The following is a 14,259-nucleotide window of genomic DNA, read 5'->3' as shown; positions in this document are numbered from 1 at the left end:
CCGGTATCTGCGCTGTCAGATTGCTAGCCTGGTGCTAGTCCGACCTTATTCACCTCATTCCGGAGACTGGATACCGCGAGAAGCGTGCGAGACAGCCACACCCGACCTCGCGTTTTTTTACCATTGGGCTTGTCAAGCTGCAGTCCTCCGGTCGGTCGGCGGCGTCAGTCAGCGATCGCCTCATCCACCCGATCTGGTCCTGGGTTCTCGGGGAGGGGCCAGCGGTTGCGCGTCCGCCCCTGTCATACTTGGGTCAGAGGGGCTGCGCAGCTCTGGCGGATCTAGAGAAAGCTCAACTGCAACTGCGGACCAGTCCTTTCTGTGTAAGGTATTCGTCCGGATACCGCCTGAGAGTGATTGTCTGCCAGTCGTTGTCGCAACTCGGCGTTTCTAGTAGACCTTACTCAGCCATCGTGTCAACATCCTAGGCCCTTGAGGTAGATCTTCTGCAGGAAAAAGACGGGGAAGTTGGAACGGTAGAAACAGAGGGAACAGCGGCAGCAAGCATCTCAGTCAGTCTTGAGGTGAGAGGATGGATAAACGCATCCAGAAGCAAAAGCCCGCAGTGTCCGAGTAGTCTCTTGGCGGCCAAGGGCTTGGGGTCCTCCCCAACGCAGCAGCATCCAAAGGCGGGAAAGCAAGGTCGCAGGAACCTTGACGTGCTGCATGCTGCGTCGTCCGGCCGTTCCGCAAGGTGTCTCCCGCAAGCCATTTTGGCGGCTCGACATGGACGCATCTTCGGGGCGGGCTTTGGTGTTTTCCCCGCCTCTTTCTCTGCTCAATTGAGGATTTGAATGCCGCATGATTGAAATGTCTCCATCCCCTTGCAGCCGGGATTTACAAAATTAATTAAGAGGAAAAGTACGGTGTGCGTGTTTTGGTGAAGTCTCGTAGTTTTCCCGTGAGGACTGTGAGGAGATACCTATCTGCACGTAGTTGTTGGACCGATTCACGTCAGCGACTTAATAACTTGCAGAGAGGAGTCTAACCCAGCCCGACGAGAGAAGCAAAACCCGATAACACGGCGGGGAAAACCAGGTGGTTGAGACAGAGACACTATCGACACAATCGACAGGAAACCTAAGCCACCTACATCCGGCTTGAATTAGTCCGGCGCTTGTCGGGGAAGACTAGCAATCCGCCAACACCGAGGTAGCAGAAATCATCAACATCATCATCGCGGGTGCCCAGCTTTTTTCAATCTCTAAGAGAGCCGAACCCGTGTCGAGGTCTTGAAGGCTCCGCATAACGCCATTACGTCGTCGGGTCTAGTTCCGGGGACGCTTGTTCTGCGCTGGCCGGGGTGCCTCTACATACCTTACACACCAGCAGAGTCCAGACAGGAACAATACACACCTTACACGCCCCGGACACCGTCTGTGCCGTACTACATTTCGTCCGATCAAGCCTGATCAAGCATTTCGATTGGGTCTTGGGACCACGGATACCTGCCAACCGCTGCCTCTTTTCACACTGCTGCGACCTTGCTGCCGTAACTTGAAGTGCGGTAAGGTACCTTACGTGTAAAGCAGCAGGAAGCAGGCCTAAGGCTGTGAAGCACGGCAGGGCAGGCGTCACTGGACGTGGACGTGGACGGTGTGTGGTGTGTGTGGTGTGCTCCTCAAGTCAAGGTCAAGGTCAAGGAAGGCGGTGTTGCTCTTTCTCTCTTCTGGTGCTAAGGCAAAAGCGAGGTAATTCTTGTTGCATAATACTCCTCCATACGCCTCGTCTTTTTGACACGTCCTCTCTCGTACGGGATTCACATACATCATCTTTGGAGCCGTCTTCTTCTACCGCGTACTTCCTCTGCCTCTTACTCCTCTCTTCTTCTCCTTTTCCCCTGCTCCTTGCTCTGGACCCTATTCCACACCAGATCCGCCTGTCCGTCTATCGGTACCCAGTCGCTATCGTCTCGTTACCTCACCACGTACGCCGCGATATCCGCTATTTGCGTAGCTAGGTTGGCTCCTTAATTACTCGATACCCCCGTGCCCCCGAACTGCGACGCATAATCGACGACTACCACTACGACGACGCACGAAGAAGACGACAGCCCGCTTCCCGTGTCCGAAGCCTAATATCGCTCTCGTTTCGTCCGAGACGGCCTCCATTCGTTTTCGTTCACGACATTAAAACCAAAACCTTGTACGCGCCGACCCTGCTCGCTCGCTGCTCGTGCTTGCTCCGTCGCCTTATTTCCCATTACCTCACGTCACGCACGCCGAGTCGGAACAAACACCCACCGCCCAGCCCGAGGCCAGCGCCGACGTCGACGACAGTACCTTACCCTTGGAGTAGTAAAGTGCTACACGTACAGATATCACACGACAATTTAACTTGTAGGTCCACGACGCAAACCCACGGTTACGGTCACGGTCCGCGATCCACGGCACCCCCCAGGCGTCGTCTCGCCCTACCGTCTCCAAAGACCGCCGAACCCGGTCGTCGCATATTGGATTCCCCATATCTCATTCCTCGACTTGGGTTGTCGACAGCACACTCGGTCTGAGTCTCGAGTCTCTCGTCTCGCCGCGTTCTCCAATCCAAGACAGGTTGCTGTCTCTCAGTAATTTAATTGCATGGTCGCTGGCTTGGCAAAAAGACAGATACCGGCAGTAAACCAGAAAACCACCGCAAAGATGGGTCGTAATCGAGGTTCGTGCTCCCACATTCCCGATCCAAAAGTCTTTCCCTTGTCTTGCATCACCATCATGGCCATCACCATCGCATCGCCGCCTGGCACGCCTGGCACGCCTGGGCATGTCTTCCGCGCTTCCGCATGTCTCGCACCTCACGCAACCCGCGCGCCGGGCTTGTCGTAAGAGGCTGCTCCCGCCTGCTACTGCGTCTCTGGCCTCTGGCGCACATGTCTGGGCGCGCGCATTACCCTTCGTCCTAATATCCCGTCCCGTCAGCCATTGCTGCGTGTGTTGCGCGCATACACACATCTAATATCTAATAACACCCGACCCTGGCCCCCTCCTCGAGTCTGTGGTCAGCTCGGCTCAGCTCAGCTCGTCCTGGATCACAGACATCCTCGTCGCAATCACTATCGCCATCCTACCCTATCCCGTCCCGTCCTACCCATCTCTCCATCGCGCATCCCTACCCGTGGACTTTGTGTACCCGTTCCCCGTCACCACACTCGTTAGCCCCCATCGCCATAGCGCCTACCAATCCGCCCAGCAAAGCGCCCCTCTCCCCCCTTCCCTTCCATCTGACCCCCCCTAGCACACAAGTCCGCTCCCTCGCAGACCCCCTCACATCGGATCCCCGTCTGGCGGTCCTGGCCAATTAGTTGGGCGTCAGGCGATAATATTACTTTTTTGCCAGCGGTCTTGCTGGTGTTGTTGTTCGTTAGGCGTATTCGTACATTATGCTGACCAAGTCTGCTTCCGTGGGCACAGTCCTGTCTTTTATGTCCCAATTTTCCGTTTCGGGCACACCAAGGGACGCCGGCAAGAATCAACCAACTCCAAACTCGTCTCCTCCCCACGACTCGACTACGCCTTTTCCTCCGTACAAGTCGACCACCACAACAACAAACTCACCCTCCCACTCACACTCACATTCACACTCATATTCGCAATCAAAAACAGAACCTTTCCCCGACCCTCCCTCCAGCTTCACACAGCGCCCCGCGACGCCTACTTCGCCCACGCGTCCACCTCCCGAATATGCGTCATCACCCGCCCGTACTTCTTTAAACGACTCGCCTTTAAATAGCCCCAGAGGCCGTCAACGCAGCTCCTCCCGCCCACTTTCGATGGTAATGCCATACCTGCCGCCCCTCATGGACATCAACGAAGACACCATTCCCGAGCTGCAGCCCATCTTCACCTTCTTGAACAGTCATGCGAACAAGCTGTATCAGGAAGGCTATTTCTTGAAGTTGGACGATCAAAACACTCGTACGTATTATTATTTTTTTGTTTACTGTTTTTATTTTTTTGCGCTCGGCCGCACCTGCAGCGGCAGGCACGCGCGTCACTTCGGACGATTTTCTGACAGGAGATTACAGAGGGCAAGCCCAATGCAGACCGCACGTGGACCGAGTGCTTTGCGCAGCTCGTCGGTACCGTTCTGTCGCTATGGGACGCAGCAGAGTTGGACGCCGCCGGTGAGGACGGCGAAGTCCTACCCAAGTTCATCAATTTGACGGACGCTTCTATCAAGATGGTGAGTCGCTCCCGCCAGTGACGATTGTCGGATTTTTGGGGGTCGCATCTAGACCCCGGCAGAGTGGTTGCGCAAGAAGCGATGGCGGGGGACCGAGTGCTAATTCAATCGTCCCTTGGCGAACAGATCGAATCCCTACCAACACGATCGAATGACGAACAGCCGCTGCAGAACATCCTCAGCATCTCGACTGCCGGCAGAAACCGCTACCTTCTGCACTTCAACTCCCACCACTCACTAATCCAATGGACCGCCGGCATCAGACTCGCCATCTTCGAGCACTCGACTCTCCAGGAGGCCTACACTGGCGCTTTGATCGCCGGCAAGGGCAAGTCGCTCAACAACATCAACCTGATCATGGACAGGTCCAAGTTTAAGACGGAGGAGTGGGTGCGTGTACGATTCGGCGCCGGAGTGCCCTGGCGCAGGTGTTGGTGTGTCATTTCTCCGCCCGACGAGAAGGAGTACCAGAAGGCACAGAAGGAGATGCGCAAGAAGTCGCCCTACGATCGCTCCACCCCTGTCCTCAAGGGAAGCATCAAGTTTTACGACACCAAGAAGGATGGCAAGAAGCAGAAGAAGGCCCGCCCAATTGCCACCATTACCGACGCCTACTCATCGTACGCCATCTACCCTCAGGCCAAGGCCCTGATCGATGCATCCACCTTGCTCAAGATTGAGGGCAACATCACCATTCACTCTGAGCCGCCCTCCTCGACCGAGGGTTTCGTGTTTATCATGCCCGAAACCCATCCCGCAGTGAGCGGTTTCGAAATGCTGCTGCGTTTCCTCTTCCCGACCTGGGACACCTTCGCCCTCTACGGTCGCCCCGGCAGACTCGTCGCCAGTGTCCTCGACCCGCGATCCCTCATGTTTGCCATGCCGAAGCACCGCCGATACGGCTACCTCGAAATTCTGGACGTTTCTGGACTGATTCTGACAGAGGGAAGCTCGTCCTGGACAGAGCGTGAATGGAGGAAGCGGCTCAAGGAGCTCACCGGTAAGCGGATGAATGCCGTTGATGAAGGGGCAAGCACCCGTCAAAGAAGTGGCAGCAAGAAGAGCGCCCGCCTCAGCTTTGGCAATGGTTCTTCCAGCCCCGTTCCAGCTAAGCCAAGAGTGGGCTTTGCTGATGATGGGGTCTCAAACCGCTCATCTCGCTCCATGTCTTTGGGTGCACCCAACCGTTCAGAAACCGCGCCTGTCGCCACATCACGGCCGCCTCCTGTGCTTGCTAGCTTGAACAAGGCAAACCACGCTCGCAACTCTTCAGATCCCCACCTGTTGGGACATGCGCCTCCTCCTCGAATGGATGACAGAGGATATGACAGCCAAGGCTCCTACAACAATTCTTACAACAACTCGCCAGCGCGCGGCCCAACTCCAGTCAAGGGCATCTTGCGTTCTGGTACTCAGAGCTCTGATGATGACACTGCTCGCAGCACCCCTGTTCGGGACCTCGAGAACACAGCTCGAAACATGGAGTCGCCTGAGCCCGTTGCTGCGCCGCCTGCCTTCAACCACGGACCTCAGTCCAAGCCTGCTGGCAAGCCTTACCACTCACCTGACCTTCGCAGGGCTACCAGTCGCTTGTCCAACACTACCCTATCACAGCTGGCCAAGGCTGGAGGATTTGCTGTTCCTCCCGATAACAGATCAGACAGTTCTTCTGAGAGAAGAAGTGGGGAGGATGGTGCTGGACCCAACCCATTGGTACAATCTCACGCCGCCAATACTGAGGGAGGCTCTGCTGACAACAACTTTGCTGGTGAAGCTCTAACCCATAATACTCCCTCTCCTTCGGACTCGCTCCCGCCCCCCATCCCACCCATGAACCAGAAGCGTTCCCGATCTCCCCTTGCCCAGAACTCGTTCGGTCCTCCCAGCCCTCACCCTCGCGGTCCGCTGCCCCCTGACCCTCAACCCCGTGGTCCCCCAGATGCGAGAGCCCCTCAAGACGGACGTCCTCCCCACCAGATGAGAAGCCCCGTCGAAGACCAACAGCCTCAGTTTCCCCCTCACGATGCGAGGCCTCCCCAGGGTATGAGAGGTCCTCAGCAGATGAGGAGCATGGAGCAGATGAGGAGCCCAGTCGAGGGCCAGGCGCCGGGTTTTCCTCCTCAGGGACGACCTCAGCCCAACTTTTCTCGGCCCGAAGGAACCGGAACCCCGCCCATCGGCGGTCCTGGCCGCATCCCGACTCCTGAGATGAGGAACCGAGGCATGAACCAGATGGGGCCTCCGCCACCTCAGCATCGAGACCATCGCACCGGTCGTGGCTTTCCCCTTCCCGAGCTGAACACCGCGAACGCAATCCAGCGTAAGCCGCTCCCGACTCGTTCCGACAGCTTGAAGAGCCCCCAGGAAACCCCAATCTCGGCTTCCAGCGGTGGCAGCTGGGGCAACAACATCATCGACCAGGCGGCTTTCTCGCAAATCCAGTTCCGCGAAAGTCCTCGTCGAACTCCCGTGCCTGAGCAACAGCTCCGCAGGATGCCCACGCAGCAGAGCGATGGCAGCTACTACGACGATGCTGCATCGACCGCCAGCCCCGACTACGCCAGCCGCAAATCGAGTGAGACCCAGCATTCTCAAAAGTCATACGATCGGCCTCGTGCGGGTGTTTTGAAGACGGTGGGCGGCGCAGACTCTCCGGTTTCTGGCAGGGAGGACTTTGCCATTCCTGACGTCAACTTTGGCCCTACCGTCAATTACGGTGCCAACCAGCCCGCCCGAAACAAGACCCCCACCCCTCTGAACCCACAGGGCATTCCGAATCCCCAAAGGCCGTTCTCGCCAGCTCTCAAGTCTCCTCCTTACGACGGAGGACACAACCGACAAGAATCTGAAGACACGGTCCGCAAGGTTGCCTGGCAACCGGGTGCTGCCGCTGTCGGCAATGGTCAGGGCATGACTGCTGAGCAATTTGTCCAGCAGCGCGCTGCTCAAGCTACGACTCCCATGTATGGTCACGGCCGGACTCCTTCGGGCAACATCCTAACCATGCGTTCAATGACGCCTACCCCTTCGATGACTCGGAACACGTCTGCGGAGATGCTGGCCGCTCGTCATTCGCGTAGCAGCTCGGCAGACCTCCTACAGCGGCCCGGCTCTCGCGGTGCCAATGCGGTGCTCGAAATGTCGAACCAGGCTGAGCTTCCATCTCACCTCTCGGCCCGCGAGCAGGAGCACGTGGCTCGCATGACCGGTTCCCCGCTCATCAGCATGGCCGGTAACAGAAATGCAAACCAGGGACAGGGAGCTGGATTGGTCGGAGCCATCCAGGCGCGTGAGCGTGAGAGAATGCAGGCAAAGCAGGGCATGAACACGCAAGCGGTGCAGCAGGCCATCAACCAGAGGCAGCAGCAGCAGGCGATGGCTTATCAGCAGCAAGTCCAGAGACAGCAGCAGCAGCAGCAGCAACAACAGCTGCAGCAACAGCAGCAGCAAGCGGCGTATCAACAGCAGATGTTTGCTCAGCAGCAGCAAGTCATGTCTCCAATGTCACCGATGTCTCCACAGGGCATGTACGCTCAGAGCAACATGTCTCGCGGCCAGATGTCACAAATGGGCCCCCCTCGAGGACAGCCTAACGGCTACGGCGCTTCCGTTCAGAACTTTGGTTACGGACAGGGCGGCGGCTACGCACAAGGAAACGGCTATGGGCAAGCTGCCTACGGTCAGGGAGGTGGCTACGTCAACCCGATGGCGATGCGGCAGGGTCGTCAATCACCCGGTCCTCAGATGATGGACCCTCGATTCATGCCTCAGGGAGCGTACTCGCCAGGACATCAGCAAGGTGCGAGACCTTACCAACAACAACAATATCAGGGACAGGCGTTTTGAGCAGGTCCATGGAGAGAAAGGAAAGATTATGGAAGAGCGTGTTGAAGCACGAAGGCATAATACCAACAGTCGGGGCATGATGGCCTCGACGACAAAAAAAGTGTATACCATAGCGGGAAAGTCCCACGGAAGGCGTTTAGGATGAAATAGGGCGACAGGGAAGTCGGCCGAAGCATTGGTTTCTAGAAAGACTGGATAAGCATCCGGGTTTTCTTTTGTCGCATGAGTAGAGTCAGAGTACAATAGCATGGCTGGTAGTGGCATAACGACTAGTAGACGGCCGAACACATATGATGAGAATGCATTGACAAACTTGATTGTCTTGCCCGGGATGCTGCCTGATTGTATTTGCTGTATTGTTTGTGATGTGAAGTGGCTGGAATCAGAGGTCTAGCTTGGACGGACACATTGCTGCCTCCGTCAATCATCCCTGGATAGGCAGAAGCGTGTTGTTGCGATGCTATTCACAGGAGTCTACGTCAAGAAGGGCAGCATCCCTCCGATGATGGGACGGTCTAGCGGGATCAGCCTGGAGAAAGCTGCCGCCGCCAACTTTATTAAGGTAAGGCAGGGGCAGTGGGAACCGTGAGGGGCCCCCATCTCGCGTCCGTGAACTCGCGTCCAGGTCCCTGGTTTTCAGGAGAGACCCGACGGGACCCTTTCTTTTCGCCACTGAGTGGCTGGCAGGCCTTGGCGACATGCTGGAGACCTGAACAACTGGCCCAGTGTTGCTGCCTCCCTGTGGCATTTTGGTTCAGCGCGGTTTGCTGTCGAGATTGCCTAACACTGGACCAGCGATCTTCGGTGCCCGGACGGACGAAAGTCCCACCAAAGCGCCGACGGGACTGTCCCGTCTTCCACTGGATGAGACGACAGCTGGGAGGCAGTGGTTCCAGGTGGTGGACGCTGCAGGTGCCCTCCCCGCCGGCTCCGGGCTGCCTCGTGGGCGATTGGCACCACTGGACGACCCGCACGGTCTCAGGCGGCTGTCAGCCAGTGCCTCGTCGCAAGCGCGAAGAAGCAGAGACATTGACCCTCGAGGCCGAGTCCACGCCATCGCGTCCCGTCACAAGACTATTTTTTTTCTGGCTGTCCTGCTCTACCAACACGCATCACGTCGACCGCGGAGGAATCGCGTCAATCGATCGATGGCCCGTGTTTTCTCCTCTTCTTCTCTCAAGTAATCCACATCACCTGCCCGCGCCCTTTTCCTCCTCGTGTTCTGTTGTTTGTGCTGGCATGACGCTTCCCGTGTCCTTGTTTGGTGATTCTTGATTTATAAAGAGGCGACGTTGCTGGGTGACGGGGGAAAACCACTGCAGCTGCAACCCCTCCACCCACCTTACCTCACCACCACCTTCTGCGCGACAGAGAGCTGCTCACTGCGCCTGCTTCCGTAAACGGTGCCATTGTCGAAAATCTGGCGAACGACGGCAACGACAAGCTCAACCCCAGAAACAAGGCGACCCGACGACAGTTAGAAACGACGTGCACGTTTTTCCCGCTGAAGCCTGTCAAGGAAAAAGCAAACATCCCCAGGTCTCTCGCATCCATCGACGCTTGCGACCGTCACCACTTTTTTTTCTTCTTTAGTCCACCACAGTACCTAATAAATGCATCACCAGCTACTCTTGCCCATCCGCGATTCTTTCTTGCACCGGACTCGTAACTCGAACCTCTCACCCAGCAAGGCCGTCTGTCACCGGCTCGCGATCGCGACGGCAGCCTAGACGACCCTCGCCCATTTCTTTTCCTTCGACGTCAAGCCGGTCCCAATGGAGGGTGATGGGTCGCAACCCACCCAAGGTACGCATCCCCGCCATCCCGTTGTTGATGATGCTCCTTTGTCCCATGCCGGCGGCCTCAAGCTGACTTTTGTCTCCGTCCAGCTACCCAGAATGTCCTCGATCCCCGGCGCATAGGCAAGCAGAACTCGGGCTTCTCAGATGAGGACATCTCCGACATCATCTGCGTGCTCTACCCACACTCTGACTTCGCCCGCCGCGAAGTAAACCGAATCGCCCGGGAACACCTGCCACATGTCGTCGGTAGGGAAGAGGCAGACGCAGTGGAGCCGGACTACGAGGAAGAGGATAGGGCCGACCAGTTCCAGCTCACGCCTCCGAATAGCGACTATGCGGTTATCCTGAGGTTGTCGGCTCAGACGAAGGACCCCCTCCAGGGTTTCCAGTTCGGCCGCAATGTCGCCCGATGCGACATCTGCTTCGCGAGTGACCCTATGAAGCGCCTCAGCAACGTTCATTTTCGCATATACGTCAACGACTACGGCGTCGTAATGCTCGAAGACTCCTCGACCAACGGAACGTTCGTCGACGGCACCCTGCTGCGCTCGAAGCAGAAATCTCCCAACGAAAGATGCGATATCAAGCGAGTCCTCAGTCACGGTTCGCGGATCAAGGTCCTTATGCACGACGAATCCCGCGACCTGGAGTTTTTGGTCAGGATACCCAAGAGAACGGGCGAGTACGACCGCGCATACATCGGGAAGCTGGAGGAATACTGGGCCAAGTTGGAGGCCTTGCGTGCCAGGCACAACGAGACCATCACCCCGGGCCCAGGCGGTCACGTCGACTTGTTCAACAACGCGCCTAGGAGACCACCGAACCCGCCGCCGCGTAGGATCGCGTTGCCCTCGGGTACCACACAAGACAACAATGATCGGTTTCCGAGGGAATGGGACGGGTCCGGGAAGTACAACCGCGTCGGCCAAATTGGGAAGGGAGCATTTGCAGTGGTGTACAAGGTGACGTCTAAGTTCGACGGCAACCCGTACGCCGCCAAAGAGCTCGAGAAGCGGCGGTTCATCAAGAACGGCGTTTTGGATCAAAAGGTGGAAAACGAGATGAGAATCATGCAGAGGGTGCAACATGTAAGCTGTCGCCTTTTCCCGTCCTCCTTCCTCCAAGCCTGCTAACCTACGAAAGCCCAATATTGTACGCTACATTGAGCACTTTGACTGGGATAACCGCCTGCTCATTATCATCATGGAATTCGTCAGCGGCGGTGACTTGGGAAAGCTCATCACTAACAGGGGGCCTCTGCAAGAGCAATCCGTCCAGCAAATGGCATCACAGCTGCTGAGTGCTCTGGCTCACTTGCACGAGAACAACATCACCCACCGAGACGTCAAGCCGGACAACATTCTTATTCACTCCCTCACGCCATTCGATGTCAAGTTGACCGACTTCGGCCTGTCGAAGATGGTTGATAACGAGCAGACCTTCCTCCGGACTTTCTGCGGCACACTGCTCTACTGCGCACCAGAGGTGTATTCAGAGTACGCCGAATACGACGACCAAGGCCGCCGGAATCCAAGGAATAGAGTTAAGCGCGCTGCGGTTGGTCAGCGATACGACCATGCTATCGATGTTTGGTCGCTCGGCGGTGTTCTTTTCTACGCTCTCACGGGCAGCCCCCCGTACCCTGTCAGAAACAATGTCAGCTACTCGGAACTGCTGCACAACATCATGACTACACCGCTGAACACGCGTCCATTGGCGTTGGCAAACGTTTCCCAATGCGGCATCGACTTTCTCCGGCTCATGCTGGAGAAGAGGCCAGAATCGCGTGCAACAGTTAAGGACTTGCAAGCACACGCCTGGCTTGCGCATTTCAGAACTGCCTCGCAGTCAAGTTTCGAGCAATCATTCGATGAGATTATAGATGAGGAGGAGGAACTGCAGATTAATGCATCGCAGCTCAGCTTACAAGACGGTCAGTCACGAACGCTTGCTGACACAGAGCCGCCGTTTGAAGACGTTGTCGACGACGATCTCATCGACGACTTCATAGAGGAAGAGTCGGAAAAGGAGAACGGCACCTTCGGGCCCCCGGGCCACGCGGGTCAGAGACTATTTGGAGAGGTCAATGTCTCTGCTGTCGGGAGCTCCGGCGTTATACCGGAAGACAGGCTCAACCTCGGCGAGTCGAGCGTGCTGGGCACCGATAGCCTCGAGACGGAGATACGCGACAGCTACGACTCGGAAGATGCGTCGACTATTGTTGGACAGAAGCATCTGGGCAGCGGGGCACGACTCTCGGTCTCTGCTCTTAATGGCCAGTCGGCGGACCAGCTCCATAGCCTGGTTATGAACGTCGCTTCGCAGAGCCTGGGCGCGACAGAGGCCGATTTCCAGATGAAGTCTGCTGCCACTTCGCAGGCCAATGAGACTTTCTATACCGCGAGCAAACGAAAGCCATCCTCTGTCGACACGAGTGATGAGTTCGAGCCGATACCGAGGGACAAGCCAGCCTTCAAGCGCCTCAAGTCGGAAGGCAACCTCGACGCGTTGGCGGAACGAGAAATGGATCGAAACATGGAGGAGTACAAGCTTCTTGCTTCGGTGCCGCAAATCAGGAGACTCGAATCAGGGCGTCAAATCGATCGGCCTGTCAACAAAAACTGCTTCTGGGGAAGTGACTTGACAACATGGCACCTTCGATACCCAGAGATGACACAGCTGCAATACGACATGTTCCAACAAGCAGCGCGCTCAAGAAACGAAAGTTTTGCGGCTGGAAAGTCTCCCTTATGGGAGCTGGCGTTCAAACATTTCCCACCCAGCAATGGTCTGCCTGCAATGCACGTCAACGAGCCGTCGACTATCAACGACACAAAGACGATGTTCAAGCGGGACGACAGCAGACCTCTTGAAGGGACCGAGATGGATATACCAGCGACGGCACCTCAGCCCGAGGAAGAAGACTCCCTGCCTGATACCTTGCCGCCAGAAACCCAGCAGATCATCGTTCCTGTTCTTCAAGATGAGAGTACGAAACGGGCAGTGGCTGTACTGGAGTCATCTCCCGAGTCGGTGGTTTCTGGAATCTCTGTACCGGTGACTGGACTGGTCATGTCTTGGGGCAGAGGTCCAGAGAACACGATAGTGTACAACCCAAAGACAGAGGTCAAGGTGCCGAAGTACGCAGCCAAGCTCATGTTATGGAAGGAAGGCTTTGATTCCAGCAAGTACCGCAAGACACTGCCGTGGGAAAAGGACGACAATGGCGACGGTTTTGCCTTTTACCTCTCGACAAAGGCTACTAACGGCGTTATGCTCAACAAACACCAGCTGCCCTCCCACGACTGCAAGAACCCGCTTAGTGCGTCGAAGAACTGGATCCCCATCTACGATGGTGATGAGATTGTGGTATGGGGAACGCCCACGGATGATACGAGCCAGACCAAGGTCACCTTCCGCTGCTTCTGGGGCGACTCGGCAAAGCCCCGTCCCAATAGTGTTCCGCTTCAACGTGTTCCTTCGACTATAGCCCGCAAAATTGACGAGGCTTGCGCGAAGGCGGAGAAGAACGCCAAAACAGCCAAGCAGCGACTCGCCAAGATGAACGAGGCCAATGAGGAGTACGAGGAAAGAAAACAAAACATCGAAAAAGAGCGCGAACGCAGCCGCATCTTTGAGGAAAAGCGTCTTGAGGCGCTGAGATACGTGGCGATCCGCACTACTTCGAGGCGTGGGTCGCCGGCTAGCGCGCCTGCAACTACAGCGTTGAGAGGGCAAACGCCTGCTTTGGGGGTTCCGTCACCGTTGCAAGACTCCCAGAGCCCGCCGAAATAGAAACCCGGTGCCAGGAGAGCGTCCACTTAAACCCCGTTCTAAGCGGTGAAGGTTTTGAATTGGAGACTTTTGGGCGCCAATGTCAGCAGAGTATGGCGCATGAGGTGCTTGACTTTGCGAAAAGCGATATATCAAAGTACAAGTATAGGATACCGTCAGAAAGCGTGTTTTGGGGAACTGCCACAGGCTGAGCGTTTTAGAGTAAGAGTAGGGGCTTATTGGAAAAGGTAGTTAACTGAAAACGCAAAAGGTCTGTTTAAGGACAGGCAGAGTAGAGTAGATGACTACGAAAATCACGAATACAAGATATCATTACCATTGCTGACTCCTGACTTGCTTGTGACGGGGTTAGTGCGTCTTGTCTTGGTTTGTCAGTTCTCGGATGGGATTCAGCAGGATCATGGCCTTGACGACCGAAACGGTACTATTTGAAGGATTTTTCTCTTCGTTTTTCTGATGAAATAATGGACTCCCAATGAATCGGCTGGATATCCGACGGCAGGAGATAAATCATGGGGTCGTAAGGCGAGGGGTATTCGAATAGCTGATCAACTAGATGCAGAGGGGTTGTGTAGCTTGCCTATCGTTCTTCTGTCTCTCTTCGTCCTCGTTGGCTTATTCGTGGAAAAGACACCTA

At 56.2% G+C, this 14,259-nt stretch overlaps 1 protein-coding gene across 1 annotated transcript; it reads left to right on the top strand.

Annotated features, from left to right (window-relative positions):
- Positions 1-3,793: 3,793 nt before the first annotated feature.
- On the top strand, positions 3,794-13,622 carry CkaCkLH20_05859 (ph domain protein; the record flags this gene model as incomplete). Its single annotated transcript, XM_038888576.1, has 5 exons — positions 3,794-3,911; positions 4,022-4,179; positions 4,306-7,978; positions 9,915-10,915; positions 10,971-13,622. The coding sequence occupies 5 exons, from the start codon at positions 3,794-3,796 to the stop codon at positions 13,620-13,622; spliced, it is 7,602 nt and encodes a 2,533-aa protein (XP_038745912.1).
- Positions 13,623-14,259: the final 637 nt, after the last annotated feature.

This window comes from Colletotrichum karsti (assembly GCF_011947395.1).
Source record: "Colletotrichum karsti strain CkLH20 chromosome Unknown Scaffold17, whole genome shotgun sequence".
NCBI lineage: Eukaryota > Fungi > Ascomycota > Sordariomycetes > Glomerellales > Glomerellaceae > Colletotrichum > Colletotrichum karsti.
The sequence above is the reverse complement of the archived record's forward strand: the minus strand, read 5'-3'. Positions and strand labels throughout refer to the sequence as shown.